Raw genomic sequence first — 13,425 nt, 5'->3', positions numbered from 1 at the left:
TACGCAATTCGTCCAGCAGTCGAGGCAGAGCTGGAGAATTTGGAAAAGGCAGGCGTATTATCTAAAATAGATTGGAGCGAGTGGGCAACACCCATCGTCCCAGTCATGAAGAAAGCATTGAAGAATGATAAATCTGAAGAACAGAGAAAAATTTGCATCTGTGGAGACTTCAAGGTGACCGTAAACCCGGTCCTTCACACGGTACAGTATCCTCTTCCGAGGATGGAAGATATTTTCGCCTCACTATCCGGAGGGAAACGTTTCACCAAAATTGACTTGGCACAGGCATATCTACAGATGGAGGTTGAAGAGGCCTCTTAAAAAATATCTCACGATAAATACACACAGTCTGTACCAGTACAATTGACTGGTTTTCGGAGTAGCATCCGCTTCAGCTATCTGGCAAAGAGCTATGGAGCAAGTCCTCCAAGGGATTCCGGGGACTCACTGCTACCTAGACGACATCCTTGTAACAGGAGAAAACGACAACGAGCACCTTGCCAATTTAGAGCAGGTGCTCACTAGGCTGAGAGAACGGGGCCTACGAGCAAATCGCCCCAAGTGCAAATTTTTCCGAAATCAAATATCATATTGTGGCCACATAATAAATAAGGAAGGGTTGCATAAGTCACCTGAAAAAATTGAAGCGGTCATAAAAGCCCCAGCACCTGAAAATGTTTCACAATTAAGGTCGTTCCTGGGATTAATAAATTACTATCATAAATTTTTACCAAACTTATCAACTCTTCTACACCCTCTTAATGAACTGCTACAAACAGGAGTAATTTGGAAATGGAACGAAGACTGCAAACGTGCCTTCCATAAATGCAGACTTAATCACATCCAAAGAAGTTTTGGCTCATTACAACCCATCACTGCCAATCAGACTGGCGTGCGATGCATCCCCTTACGGCATAGGAGCAGTATTATCGCATAAATTCCCTGATGGCTCGGAACAGCCGATAGCTTTTGCGTCACGCTCATTGAACTCAGCTGAGCGTAACTATGCCCAAATCGACAGGGAAGCACTCAGCCTGGTATGGGGAGTAAAGAAATTCAACCATTACCTACACGGACAAAAATTTACCGTGTTGACTGACCATCAACCCCTCATCTCCATATTCAACCCTAAAAAGGGTGTTGTTCCCATTATGACAGCGCAAAGGCTACAGAGGTGGTCCCTTTTTCTAGGGGCACACCAATACAACGTAGAATACAAAGGGTCAAAACAGCATGGGAATGCTGACGGTTTATCGCGCCTACCGTTGCCAACGGTAGAAGAGGCACCTACAGTAGACCCAATGGAGATGTTCCACTCTACCATAGTGGAATGTCTACCAGTAACGAATTCTGCCATTGAAAGGGAAACGAGAAATGACCCGACTCTTTCACGGGTCTACGATTTAACAGTGAAGGGATGGCCAGCACATGGCAAACCACTGTTGCCAGCATTCTCGCAAAGAAGAGAACAGCTGTCAGTGTGCCGAGGAACCTTGATGTGTGGATCCAGAGTGGTGATTCCACCCAAACTCCAGGATAAAGTGCTAAAGGAGCTTCACGAGGGGCATCTGGGTGGAGTGAAAATGAAGAACCTAGCCAGGGCGTTTGTATGGTGGCCAGGTATCGATGGAGACATCGAAGAAATGACCAAGAGCTGCCTAGGATGCCAGAAGGTCCAAAACGCTCCCACCACAAGCCCCTCTACATCCATGGGAGTGGCCCTCATCTCCCTGGCAAAGGGTGCACATCGACTTTGCTGGTCCATTTATGGACTCAATGTTCTTAATCGCGGTTGATGCACACTCCAAGTGGCCGGAGGTAATAAAGATGTCCTCCACCACCACGGAAAAAACCATCACAGTATTAAGGACCATATTTGCCAGGAATGGGCTGCTGGAACAGATCTGTTCTGATAATGGACCGCAATTTGTGTCCGAAGAATTCAGAAAGTTCTTAAAAAACAATGGGGTTAAGCACCATACCATCCCGCCACCAATGGATTGGCTGAAAGGTTTGTCCAGACCTTCAAGAAGGCCATAAAGGCCATGGGTAATGAAGACATAAAACTTCAGCACAAGGTGAATAACTTCTTATTCGCATACAGGAATGCAACACATATGGTTACCAACCAAACTCCCGCCATGATGTTCTTCAATAGAAACCTAAGATGCCGGCTGGATTTGGTCAAGCCCAACATCAGAAGGGACGTGGAGAACCGGCAGTTTCAAGGCATGACTGAAAGGCCAGCTAGAACCTTCCAGATAGGTCAACAAGTTTTGGCCCGGGACTACCGTACCGAGAAATGGCAGCCTGGAACTATCTGCACACGACTAGGACCACTGATGTATACCGTGGACATCGGAGAAAGCATAATAAGGCGCCATGCTGACCAAATCATAAAGTCATCCGAAAAGGGACAACCTACACCACAACTCTATACATCTAACGATGAAGTAGAGATACCCATATCTACCTCCGATCCAGTGATACTGGAACCCGATGAACCCGACACTGGCAGTCAAGCCGAATCAGCCTTGCCAGAAGAACCTACTACACCACCAGAAACTACTACACCCCCGAGGCGTTATCCGGACCGAGTCAGGAAGCCTCCTGAGAGACTGACTTATAATTAATTAACTACAGCAATGTATATTATTTTGCTTATAACATGTAATTAATAATTACTTAAAATATGATGTACTGGTTAGCTAAAAGGGGAGGAATTGTGGTGTATGTGCCTTTAAGAGCCCCAGGTGTGCTGTAATGCCGGTAATTGCCACTCGGGCTATATAAGCCTGTATATTGTGTATATCTGTTAGAACCACCCCCCCCCCCCAAGACTTTGCTTAGTAAATACCTATGAACCAACTCCTGTCTTCAGTGTCTTTATCAACACACGGACACTACACCCCAGGCATTAAAGATGGAAAGACTGTGTACATGTGCAAACACTGTAGAAAGCCATATGTAAAGAATGCCACAAAGATGCAGCAGCATTTATCCAAATGCAATAACTTCACTCAAAGCTCACAGCAGTCAGCCCAGAGTTCCTCTGCTTCCATTCAAGATGATGATGGTTCTCATTCAGCATCAGGCACTCCTGGCCCACTTGGAAGGTTCTTTGATACAATGGATAACCATAGCCAGAAGAATGCAGATGAGTGCCTTGCTCAAGCTGTATATGCAACAGGCTCACCCCTCATGCTCACAGCCAATGTGTACTGGAAGAGATTTTTCAATGTTATTCGCCCTGCATACTGTCCTCCCACCAGACATGCTTTGTCTACTTATTTGCTGGAGGCTGAGTAGAACAGAGTCCAAGGAAAGCTCAAAGAAACGATAGCGATGGCAGACTGTGTTGCAGTTATCTCAGATGGGTGGTCAAATGTACGAGGGGAGGGCATCATAAACTACATCGTCTCCACTCCTCTCCCAGTGTTCTTCAAGAGCACAGACATGAAGGACAACAGACACACAGGCACATAAATTGCTGATGAGCTGAAAGCAGTCATCAACGATCTTGGATCACAAAAGGTCTTTGCAGTAGTTACTGACAATGCTGCGAATATGAAGGCTGCTTGGGCTCAAGTGGAGGAGGCCTACCCTCATATTACGTCTATTGGGTGCGCAGCTCATGGGCTTAACCTGCTCCTCAAGGACATCATGGGTTTGAGAACCATGGAAGCACTGTACAAGAGAGCCAAGCAAGTTGTTAAGTATGTCAGGGGAAAACAGGTAGTTGCAGCAACCTACAACTCCAAGCAAATGACAAAGAACAAGAACACCACACTGAAGCTGCCCAACAACACTAGATGGGGTGGTGTTGTCATAATGTACAACAGCCTTCTGGAGGGTAAGGAGTCGCTGCAAGAAATGGCAATATCCCAGTCTGGGGATATGGAAACCACCATCAAGAAAATACTGCTGGATGTGTTGTTTTGGGAGAGAGTGGTTAGCAGCCTTAAACTACTCTCACCAGTAGCATCTGCAATTGCTCAGATTGAAGGAGATGATGCTGTCTTGTCAGATGTTCTCAGGCTTTTTACTGATTTAAAAGAACAAATCAGCATTGCCCTACCCACATCCCTGCTGCTCAAAGCAGAGGAGAAGGCAATTGTTCAATTCATACAGACGCGTCAAGAATTTTGTGTCAAGCCGATTCATGCTGCAGCATACATGCTGGACCCAAAGCATGTTGGGAGACCAATACTTTCTGAAGAACAGATCAACAGCGCTTACAGTGTGATTTCTATCCTCACACCTTCTCAATCTGGATGTGGGCAAAGTTCTGGGAAGTCTGGCAAAGTTCTCTACCAAGCAAGGTCTTTGGAATGGGGATGGGATATGGGAATCATGCAAGCATATCAGTGCACATACCTGGTGGAAGGGACTTTGTGCATCTGAGGCCCTGTCACCTATTGCATCGGTGATACTCCAAATCCCACCTTCATCAGCGGCCTCTGAACGAAACTGGTCACTTTTTGGGAATACGCATACAAAGGTGCGCAACAGGCTGACTAACGAGAGTGGAGAAACTGGTGGCTATCCGGATGAACCTACAACTTATTGAGCCAGATACAGAAGTGTCCACCACACAGCTAGACACTGACACAGAGGAGGCAATGGACACGTCAGAGCCAGAGTCAGAGAATCAGGAGGAGCAATGAGGAGTAGAAGACTCATGAGTAGAAGACTCAAAGGGACAAAATAAGGACAAATTATAGGCTAAATAAGCTGACGCTCTTTTTATTTTATTTTAGATGGGTCTTTTTTGTGGGGGTTCAATAAAGTTCAAAATTATAACCTAAATAAAGTTTTGAAAGCCTGTTTTTATTTGTATGGAACAGTATGTCTATTTTGACGACAAAGATAATATAAGGGTCAGAGACAAAAACCATCAGTGTGCAAAAAACCCCAAAATTCCCATGGAAAATTTCCTCTTTTAAAAATTCCCAGAATTTTGCAACCCTAGCTCACAGTTTTCAGTTACCATTATTTTTTTCTTCCTGATGGTGAAACCTCTTTGCTGTAAAATTGGTGCCTTTTTAGTACAGGAAACTGTTATCCGGAGGCTAAATGTCCGGCAAGCTCGAGCCACCGGCAGAAATCAGGAGCCGTTTCGTTAGGTTTTTTTTCTTTTCGTAGGTTTTTTTTCTTTTCGTTGCTTTTTTCTCAACAGTCAAGCTCTGCAAGGTCTCGCTGAAGCTGTTGCTAAGCTACAGAGACGCTTGCAAGGTACGGCCGACTGTTTAGAAGCTGTTGCTAAGCAACAGGGTTTGTTGCCAGATACGGAGCTCAAAATCTCCGTATGTTTCAACATTAGCGCTGGTTTGTCCGGCAGTTTTGATGGGACGGCAACAGCTCGGTCCCGTCGGTGCCGGATATCACAAAGTTTCCTGTAACCACAGGGTGAAACTGGTGAATGCACAAAACAGCTTTGAATGTTGCAAGAACCTGCCTGTCTATAAGTAGAGAACTTCCTTGATGTTAATGCATTGGAGGAATGAGTGCTAGGTGTTCAGGTCCTTTGGTTGAGAATTAACTTACTGCCTTTAAAATTTAAGAGTTGGATTTTACAAAATTTGATGGTTGACTTGTCCTGTTCTCTTAGACTCCCACCCCATTCCACATCTTCACCCTATTAGTGACTAGAAGCTATTGTATACTCTTAAATCTTGATTTATGAAATGAAGGTTTTCACTAATTGAGGAATGACTTCCTGTCATCAGACTGATGGTCATTCTTTTTAGATGTGGTCTTAAATTGGTGCCATGGCAAAAATGACCAAATCTGTCATCATAGTACCAACAACAACTTATATTAATATAGCACCTTTAATGTAATAAAACGTCCCAAGGCGCTTCACAGGAGTGTTATAAAAAAAATTGACACTGAGCCATATACGGAGATGTTAGGGCAGATGACCAAAAGCTTGGTCGAAGAGGTAGATGTTAAGGCGCATCTTAAAGGAGAAAAGAGAAGTGGAGAGGCGGCAAGATTTAGGGAGGGACTTCCAGAGCTTAGGACCCAGGCAGCTGAAGGCACGGCCACCAATGGTGAAGTATTTAAAATTGGGGATGTTCAAAAGGTCAGAATAGGCGGAGCGCAGAGGTCATGGGGGATTATAGGGCTGGAGGAATTAGAGATAAGGAGGGGCGAGACCATGGAGGGATTTGAAAACGAGGATGAGAATTTTTAAATCGAGATGTTACTTAACTGGGAGCCAGTGTAGGTCAGCAAGCACGGGAGATGGGTGCGCGGGACTTGGTGCAAGTTAGCACATGTGGTGTTGCTCATGATGAGTTAGAGTTTGAGTTATTGCAAGGGTTAGTTAACATGTCCAACAAAAGATTTGTAAAGAATTTTTTAAATCAACTCAACAATGCCTTTTAATTGGTTATTGTAAAATACTTTGTTCATCTGAGGTCCTAGCATCCTCACAAATCTGTGTACAGTCTGCAAACCTGCAGACGGTTCTCCTAACGCCTTTTCCAATCATTAATGAAGATTGTGGAGAGCAACAGCTCTACATCAATCCCCGTGGAACTCCACGGTAACTGGTCCCCATGTAGAGCCACTGTCATTAATATCAACCATGTGCCTACAAGATTGCAATGAATCCTTATCCAACCCCAAATCCACACGCTAATCCCACAGCACTCTTATTAAAGAGTATTATGTGAAACCGTGTCAAATGTTATTGAAAATCCAGGTATAAAAGCAACTACATCCATTAGTCTAGTAACTTCCTCAAAAAACTGAACTAGGTTGGTAAGGCATCACCTTTTCCAGAAGGCATTTTGGGATTCTCTACTTTCTCTATCCAGGTGGTCATACAGAGTATATTTAATGATCCCTTCTAGCAAATTGCCTATAACAGAAGCTAATGGATCTATAACATCCTGATTCTGACTTGGTGCCCTTTTTGAATATTGGCACCATGTGGGCCTCCCGCCAGTCCATGGAAACAACCCCAGACCCTAGTGAACTGTTAAGTACATGAGCACGGCAGCTCCCATTTCTGTGAGCACCCTTGGCTTATAGGGCTAGCAGCCCGATCTGTTTAGAAACCATGAAGTTAATAATTTCAGCGCTAAATGATGATAAACCTTTATTCACACACAAACTTCAAATTCATTTTGTAAATTTGGAGTTAATACTAAAATTTGTAGTGCAAACTTTTATTTTGCTTGGCCTTGGCTGGGAGGGGAGGGGTGAGGAAATTCCTGTTTCTGTAATACGCTTGCAGTACTCTGACGATTTGAGTCAGAGTACATAAATGGTACAGTGATTTTTTTTAAAAATCGTCTCTGTATTACATTTTAAAGTGGCCAGTGATGGTGAGTCGCTGCTTTGAACCGCTGCAGTGGTTTGGTACAACTGAGTGACGTGCTAGGCCATTTCAGAGAGCAGTTAAGGGTCAACCACATTGCTGTGGGTCTGGATTCACATATAAGCCAGACCAAGTGAGGACAGTAGATTTCATAGAGTCATAGAGTTATACAGCACAGAAAGAGGCCCATCGCGTCCGCCATCAAGCCCTGTCTAATCCCATTTTCCAGCATTTGGCCCGTAGCCTTGTATGCTATGGCATTTCAAGTGCTCATCCAAATGCTTCTTGAATGTTGTGAGGGTTCCTGCCTCTACCACCCTTTCAGGCAGTGAGTTCCAGATTCCAACCACCCTCTGGGTGAAAAAGTTCTTCCTCAAATTCCCTCTAAACCTCCTGCCCCTTAGCTTGAATCTATGCCCCCTTGTTATTGACCCCTCTACTAAGGGGAAAAGTTCCTTTCTATCTACCCTATCTATGCCCCTCATAATTTTGTACACCTCAATCAGGTCCCCCCTCAGCCTTCTCTGCTCCAAGGAAAACAACCCCAGCCTGTCCAGTCTCTCTTCATAGCTGAAACGCTCCAGCCCAGGTAGCATCCTGGTAAATCTCCTCTGCACCCTCTCCAAAGCAATCACATCCTTCCTCTAGTGTGGCGACCAGAACTGCACACAGTGAACCAGATGAGTTTTTAATGACAATCTGGTAGTTTCCTGGTCACCATTACTGACACTAGCTTTTTATTCCTGATTTATTTAATTAACTGAAATTAAATTCCCCCAGCTGCCATGGTGGAATTTGAACTCTCATCTCTGGATGATTAGTCCAGGCCTAACCACTCTGCTACCGTACCCATTTGAAGGGGGAAATAGACTTTCTTAGGTAGACTTCAGTCAAATCTTTCACCACACTCTTGTGCTAATCACTTTATAGAGTAGTATCTTAACAGAACAGCATCTTTTAACAGTTGGGTTTGTGAATAGTTAATTCTTAACATTCTGAGGAACCTACTCCACTAATATACACACAGTTTAGTTTTGCTGAATCATTGGGGGTTATCTTATCAAGAATGAACTTGTGAAGAAAAATCTAGACTCCTGAAACATTGAATAAAGGCAGTGACTATTAAAAACTGTTTAGCGGGTTTGGAATTAACTTTTTGCCTTAAAAAAAAAAAAAAAAAAAAAAAATGTCTTTGGTTTAAAAGAAGCCTGATTCTGACTTCTTCTGAGGTTGGCTAATCTTTATGATACCATATCTAAATGCTGTAATCTTTTTATTTTAGGTTATACCTGTCGTCGTTTCACAGTTTCTTCAATTATGATGGGTAGGTATTTTCAACAAGAGGATTGGAAGCAAGCTGTATGCAACCTGCCCTTTTCCTTTTTTTTAATGTTCATAGTAGACACGCTTGGGCTCTGACAGTTGTTGTGGAAAGAAACCACTTGGAGTCACGGGTAGGCTGTGATGTGAGAGAAACGTTATTTACAAGCATGCAGAGGAGAGCCTTCAGCGTACCGGAGTGTCTCAAATTTACAGTGGCTGTCGCAGTATATATTTGTACATAATCAATCTGCTACCGATAATTGTTCAACCGTTAATTACTTGTTACGTAGGCTTTGGCAGATTCTTCCCGCTATCTCAACTGTCCCAGACTCAAGGTCCTTATATCTGCCTTTCTGCAGTTTTGTTTATCTTCTCCAGTCTCCAGTTACCATTATCTTTGTTCATTGTTCCTGATTCAAGGTTTCATGGGGAAACCTTATTACAACTACTGCTACTGTTAAATGCTGACACTACGCTTTGGTCTGATTTTGGTCAAGCTTCCTATCATACCTTGCAGTTACAGTTACATTTTTAATAGCATAGCTTCTAACGCAACTATAATAACACATTTAAAGATTATCCAAACCTACAGGTTACCCTATCGGCACTTAGTGTAAAATACTGCATGCTACAAACAAAAGTCACTCCAGGTCAATTTTTCATATAATGCGCAGTAGGCTTTCAGGCCTATTTTTCAACGTAAAATAGTAATGTGTGTGAGGGAAAAAATACATCCTATGCTAAAATATGCAAAAATTGGATATTTTCTGTTCTGATAATTCCAAATAAAATGCTGAAAAAGGCCTGATTACTTTGTGCTAAGCAGAACTTACTACAACACTTGTGATAAATAAGTGTATTCATAGAAATACAGTACATAGATTTAAAGATAGGTAATTTGTATTTTGATATGGGCTTTTTAGACATTTTTTTCTTAATGCTTGTACTAAGCTGCTTCTCATAAAACGAGCTTAGTCCCTCATCAGGACGAAGTCCAACACCGCCTTCAGTGTGCCAGTGCAGCCTTTGGTCACCTGAGGAAGCGAGTGTTTGAAGACTAGGACCTCAAACCCGGCATCAAGCTCATGGTCTACAGAGCAGTAGTGATACCCGCCCTCCTGTATGCCTCGGACATGGACCACGTACAGCAGGCACCTCAAAGCACTGAAGAGGTACCACCACGCTGCCTCCGCAAGATCCTGCAAATCCACTGGCAAGATAGGCGCACCAACGCCAGTGTTCTCACTCAGGCCAACATCCCCAGCATCGAAGCTTGGACCACGCTCGCTCAGCTCCGATGGACGGGTCACGTCGTCCGCATGCCCGATACGAGACTCCCAAAGCAAGCGCTCTACTCTGAGCTCCGACAGGGCAAGAGAGCCCCAGGTGGGCAGAGGAAACACTTCAAGGACACTTTCAAAGCCTCCTTGGAAAAAGTGCAACATCCCCACCGACACCTGGGAATCCCTGGCCCAAGACCGTACAAAGTGGAGGAGAAGCATCCGGGAAGGTGCCAAATACCTCGAGTCTCTTGCCGGGAGCAAGCGCAAACAGCGGAAGGAGCGCGCGTCAACCCAAGCACCCCACCCACCCGCCCCTTTAACCACCGTCTGCCCCACCTGTGACAGAGACTGTAGGTCCCGCATTGGACTCATCAGTCACCTGAGAACTCATTTTTAGTGTGGAAGTAAGTCATCTTCGGTTCCGAGGGACTGCCTAAGAAGTGTACATTTTGGGTTGCGTAGCCCAGAGCTAAAAATTGTCTGCTTTAGCAGTAACATTCTGCAATGGAGTTATTGTACTGGTTTCATTACACTTCCTGTCTATTGGACCAATATCATATTGACAATTGGATTAATGATTTACAGAAACAAAATGATTATGCAAATACTATATAGCAGAATAGTAAACAGATAGAAGATCTAGAAACAGTCAATGAGCAGTTAATTTTACTCTTTTCTAGCTTTCTCCAAGTAAAAATAAAGTCCAGCAAACCTTTCTCCCCAGATTTCTTCTTTTCATGGAATGAAACAGTTTATTAGTATGAAACAGGAATCTTGTCCTTTTATAAACAGAATGCAGTCCCATTATGGATGCTCCAGATAAAAGGTGATACAACTGGAATATGAGTCCTTGGGGTGGGGTGGAATTGGTTGGTTAGTGACTCCGGGCGGTGCAAGCAACTTACCGCCCGAGCGCAGCGATTTTAGCGCCGCCTGCGAAATTGATGTGGTGGCACCAAACATGACCACCACAATCTCCTGCACCCGGAGATCGTGACGTCATCAAAGCGCGTAGTGCCCCGGCCCGGAAATTCATTCTCTCCCCCTAGTCAGTGCCTGGCGCTAGGAACGACAGGTTGAGGGGGATGGTTTGTAGTTGGCTGAGAGCGGGGAGCGCTATTTACAAGTGTGCGCTTTCTGCTTTTTCCTGTCGGCAAAATATTCTACATACACAGGTTGAGAGTGGGAGAGGCGTCTGGAGACATTTAATGCTATCCTACAAGGAGTTTTGTTCCTCAGCAAGACTTTTCAGGTTCCCATGTCTGTCAGCTTTATTACTACCACATTTAGAAGATTAAATGGGGGCTGTACTAGCAGGGGGCCGCGTCCTCCAGCTTCACCACGGAGGCGGAGAGTGTGTGTGGAAAGCGTGGCCAGAGGGAGGAGAGCCAACAGGGCTCTGCACAGGAGACCGTACCCTATTCCGAGAGCAATTCTCATATATCCATCTATCCGAGGAGCAGTGTTTTAGAAGGCTCCGCTTTAGCAAGGAGGTGGTCACAGAGCTCTGCCACCTCCTGCAGCCAGAGCTCCAGCCTCCGCTCAGGACCAGGACGTCTCTGTCGGTAGCAGTGAAGGTGACGGTGGCTCACAATTTCTATGCCAGCGGCTCCTTCCAGGCTTCAACAGGGGATATTGCGAACATCTCCTAGTTCGCCATCCATTGTTGCATCCGGGAGGTCACAAATGCTCTATACAAAAGGAGAAGGGAGTACATCTCATTCTCCATGACCCGAGACAAACTTTAATAGGTTCATCATCTTAGTGCATAATGGGATTGTAGTTTGCGATCATTGTGTCCTCCACCTACATTTTTAGAACCTAACAAGCATTTTACTATGACAATAATTGGAAATTGTATTTTAGTCTGCTGTGACACCAGGATATATTTGCATAAATCCGAGGAAATTTCATGGCATGCTAATAAGAAAGTTAAGTTGCATTGTCTGGAATCCAAGTATTCTGACACCTGTTATTACTCCAGCCCATAATATATACAACAATCTAATACCTAATTAGATTGAAGAAAATATTGATTTTAATAAATTCCTAATCAGAAGAAACAACGTACTCTTGCAAACGTTGAGGCAATGGCACCTTTGTTTGGAAACCCAGGAAGGTATCCATTTTGACTGAGCCCCTACAAAAATAAATAGCAATGTCCGAACCAAATTTTGTATTTACCACAATTGGCTGAAAGTTACAGCCCATAATTATTTATTCCAATCTCCCCCTGCTCCCCCACCCTCCAAAATAAAACCCGTCCTTATCCTAAGGACAGTGACTCTTGCTGGGATTGGCATGTTTCAATTTTCATACAATTTATTCCTAAATATCTGCCAGTGCTGCTCTTGATTTAGCAGTAAGAATATCTACAACAGTCCAAGGTGAAATGCCTGCATGTTATGTACCTGCATCCTTTCTTTGGGAAAACATTTGCTCTCCACCGCCCCACCACCAAACCTGGCACCATTCCTTAATATTCTGAAAGGTTGGGTACACGCCATGTAAAGAATTATAATTTTTTGCTTTTATTTAAAAGAAAATACTCCTGCATTTTATAAATTTTACTGTCTTTCTTACAGAGAGGACCCATGTCAACTGTGAAATTAAAGGTGACGTTGCAGTTGTACGTTTTAACACACCAAATTCTAAGGTAATAACTCATTTGGACCTTTAATATCTTTTATTTGCTACTGCTAATATTGAATGAGACTAATCATCAATTTGTCTTTTATAACAAAGAATAAAGGTAATCTGTATTTCATTTAGCCACTAACAAGTTGCTGAATTAGAGTTTTTTTTTTAGTGTTCTTCAGTAGTCATTCTGTTGCATATTTATTCTAATTAAAAAGGCAAATCTCCAAATTTCAAGGATTTGACGAGTTTTTGAAGGACAATTCTATCTTTTTCTTATGATATTGCTATGACAGTGTTCCATTCTCCAGCACTAATATCTCTCAACTTGATGAGCACAACATTTACTTTTTTTTTAAAAAAAAGATAGGGAACACATTTTGATTTTTGCCAATTACAGTGGCCCGGATTTTGCAGTCAGCGACAAAGGAACGGCACTTACAGCTGCCCACAGACTTTTCGTGGGCTTTTGAGCAGCAACTTTTCAGCGCGCGCCCTCTACAGGGGATCTGTGGCGTGTATGAGCAGGGCATGCAACAGCCTGTCTCTTCAACCAATCAAATTGAAGAATCCTCACTGAGCTGTGTAGAGTCTAAACTAGGAAGTTTAAATTAGAATATTTAATTCAATGTAAAATCATGTACAGAAAGCGAAATAAAGTGAGGGAAAGAAAGATGGGATTAAGAGAAAGAGATGAGACAGTATGAAAAAGTTTTTTTTTAATTGTTTAAATTTTTAAAAAATATCAAACAATAATTGAAATCTAAAAGAATGAGACTCCACACTTGTAAAAGTAAATTTTCAGTGCCAGAGAAGTTGTTTGGCCATAATTGAGATTTATCATGCCAT

At 43.3% G+C, this 13,425-nt stretch overlaps 1 protein-coding gene across 2 annotated transcripts in view; it reads left to right on the top strand.

Annotated features, from left to right (window-relative positions):
* Window positions 1-13,425, top strand: part of LOC147112571 (trifunctional enzyme subunit alpha, mitochondrial-like) — a 95,574-nt gene that overhangs the window by 17,071 nt on the left and 65,078 nt on the right. For both annotated transcript variants that reach the window (XM_085996953.1, XM_085996952.1), the window contains exons 2-3: window positions 8,616-8,657; window positions 12,525-12,595. In XM_085996953.1, the coding sequence (XP_085853079.1) occupies window positions 8,616-8,657; window positions 12,525-12,595 (113 nt within the window). The remainder of the gene's footprint in view (window positions 1-8,615; window positions 8,658-12,524; window positions 12,596-13,425) is intronic.

The sequence above is a fragment of the Somniosus microcephalus genome, chromosome 9 (genome assembly GCF_052327205.1).
Source record: "Somniosus microcephalus isolate GS21.2 chromosome 9, FLI_Smic_1.0, whole genome shotgun sequence".
Classification (NCBI taxonomy): Eukaryota; Metazoa; Chordata; class Chondrichthyes; order Squaliformes; family Somniosidae; genus Somniosus; species Somniosus microcephalus.
The sequence above is the reverse complement of the archived record's forward strand: the minus strand, read 5'-3'. Positions and strand labels throughout refer to the sequence as shown.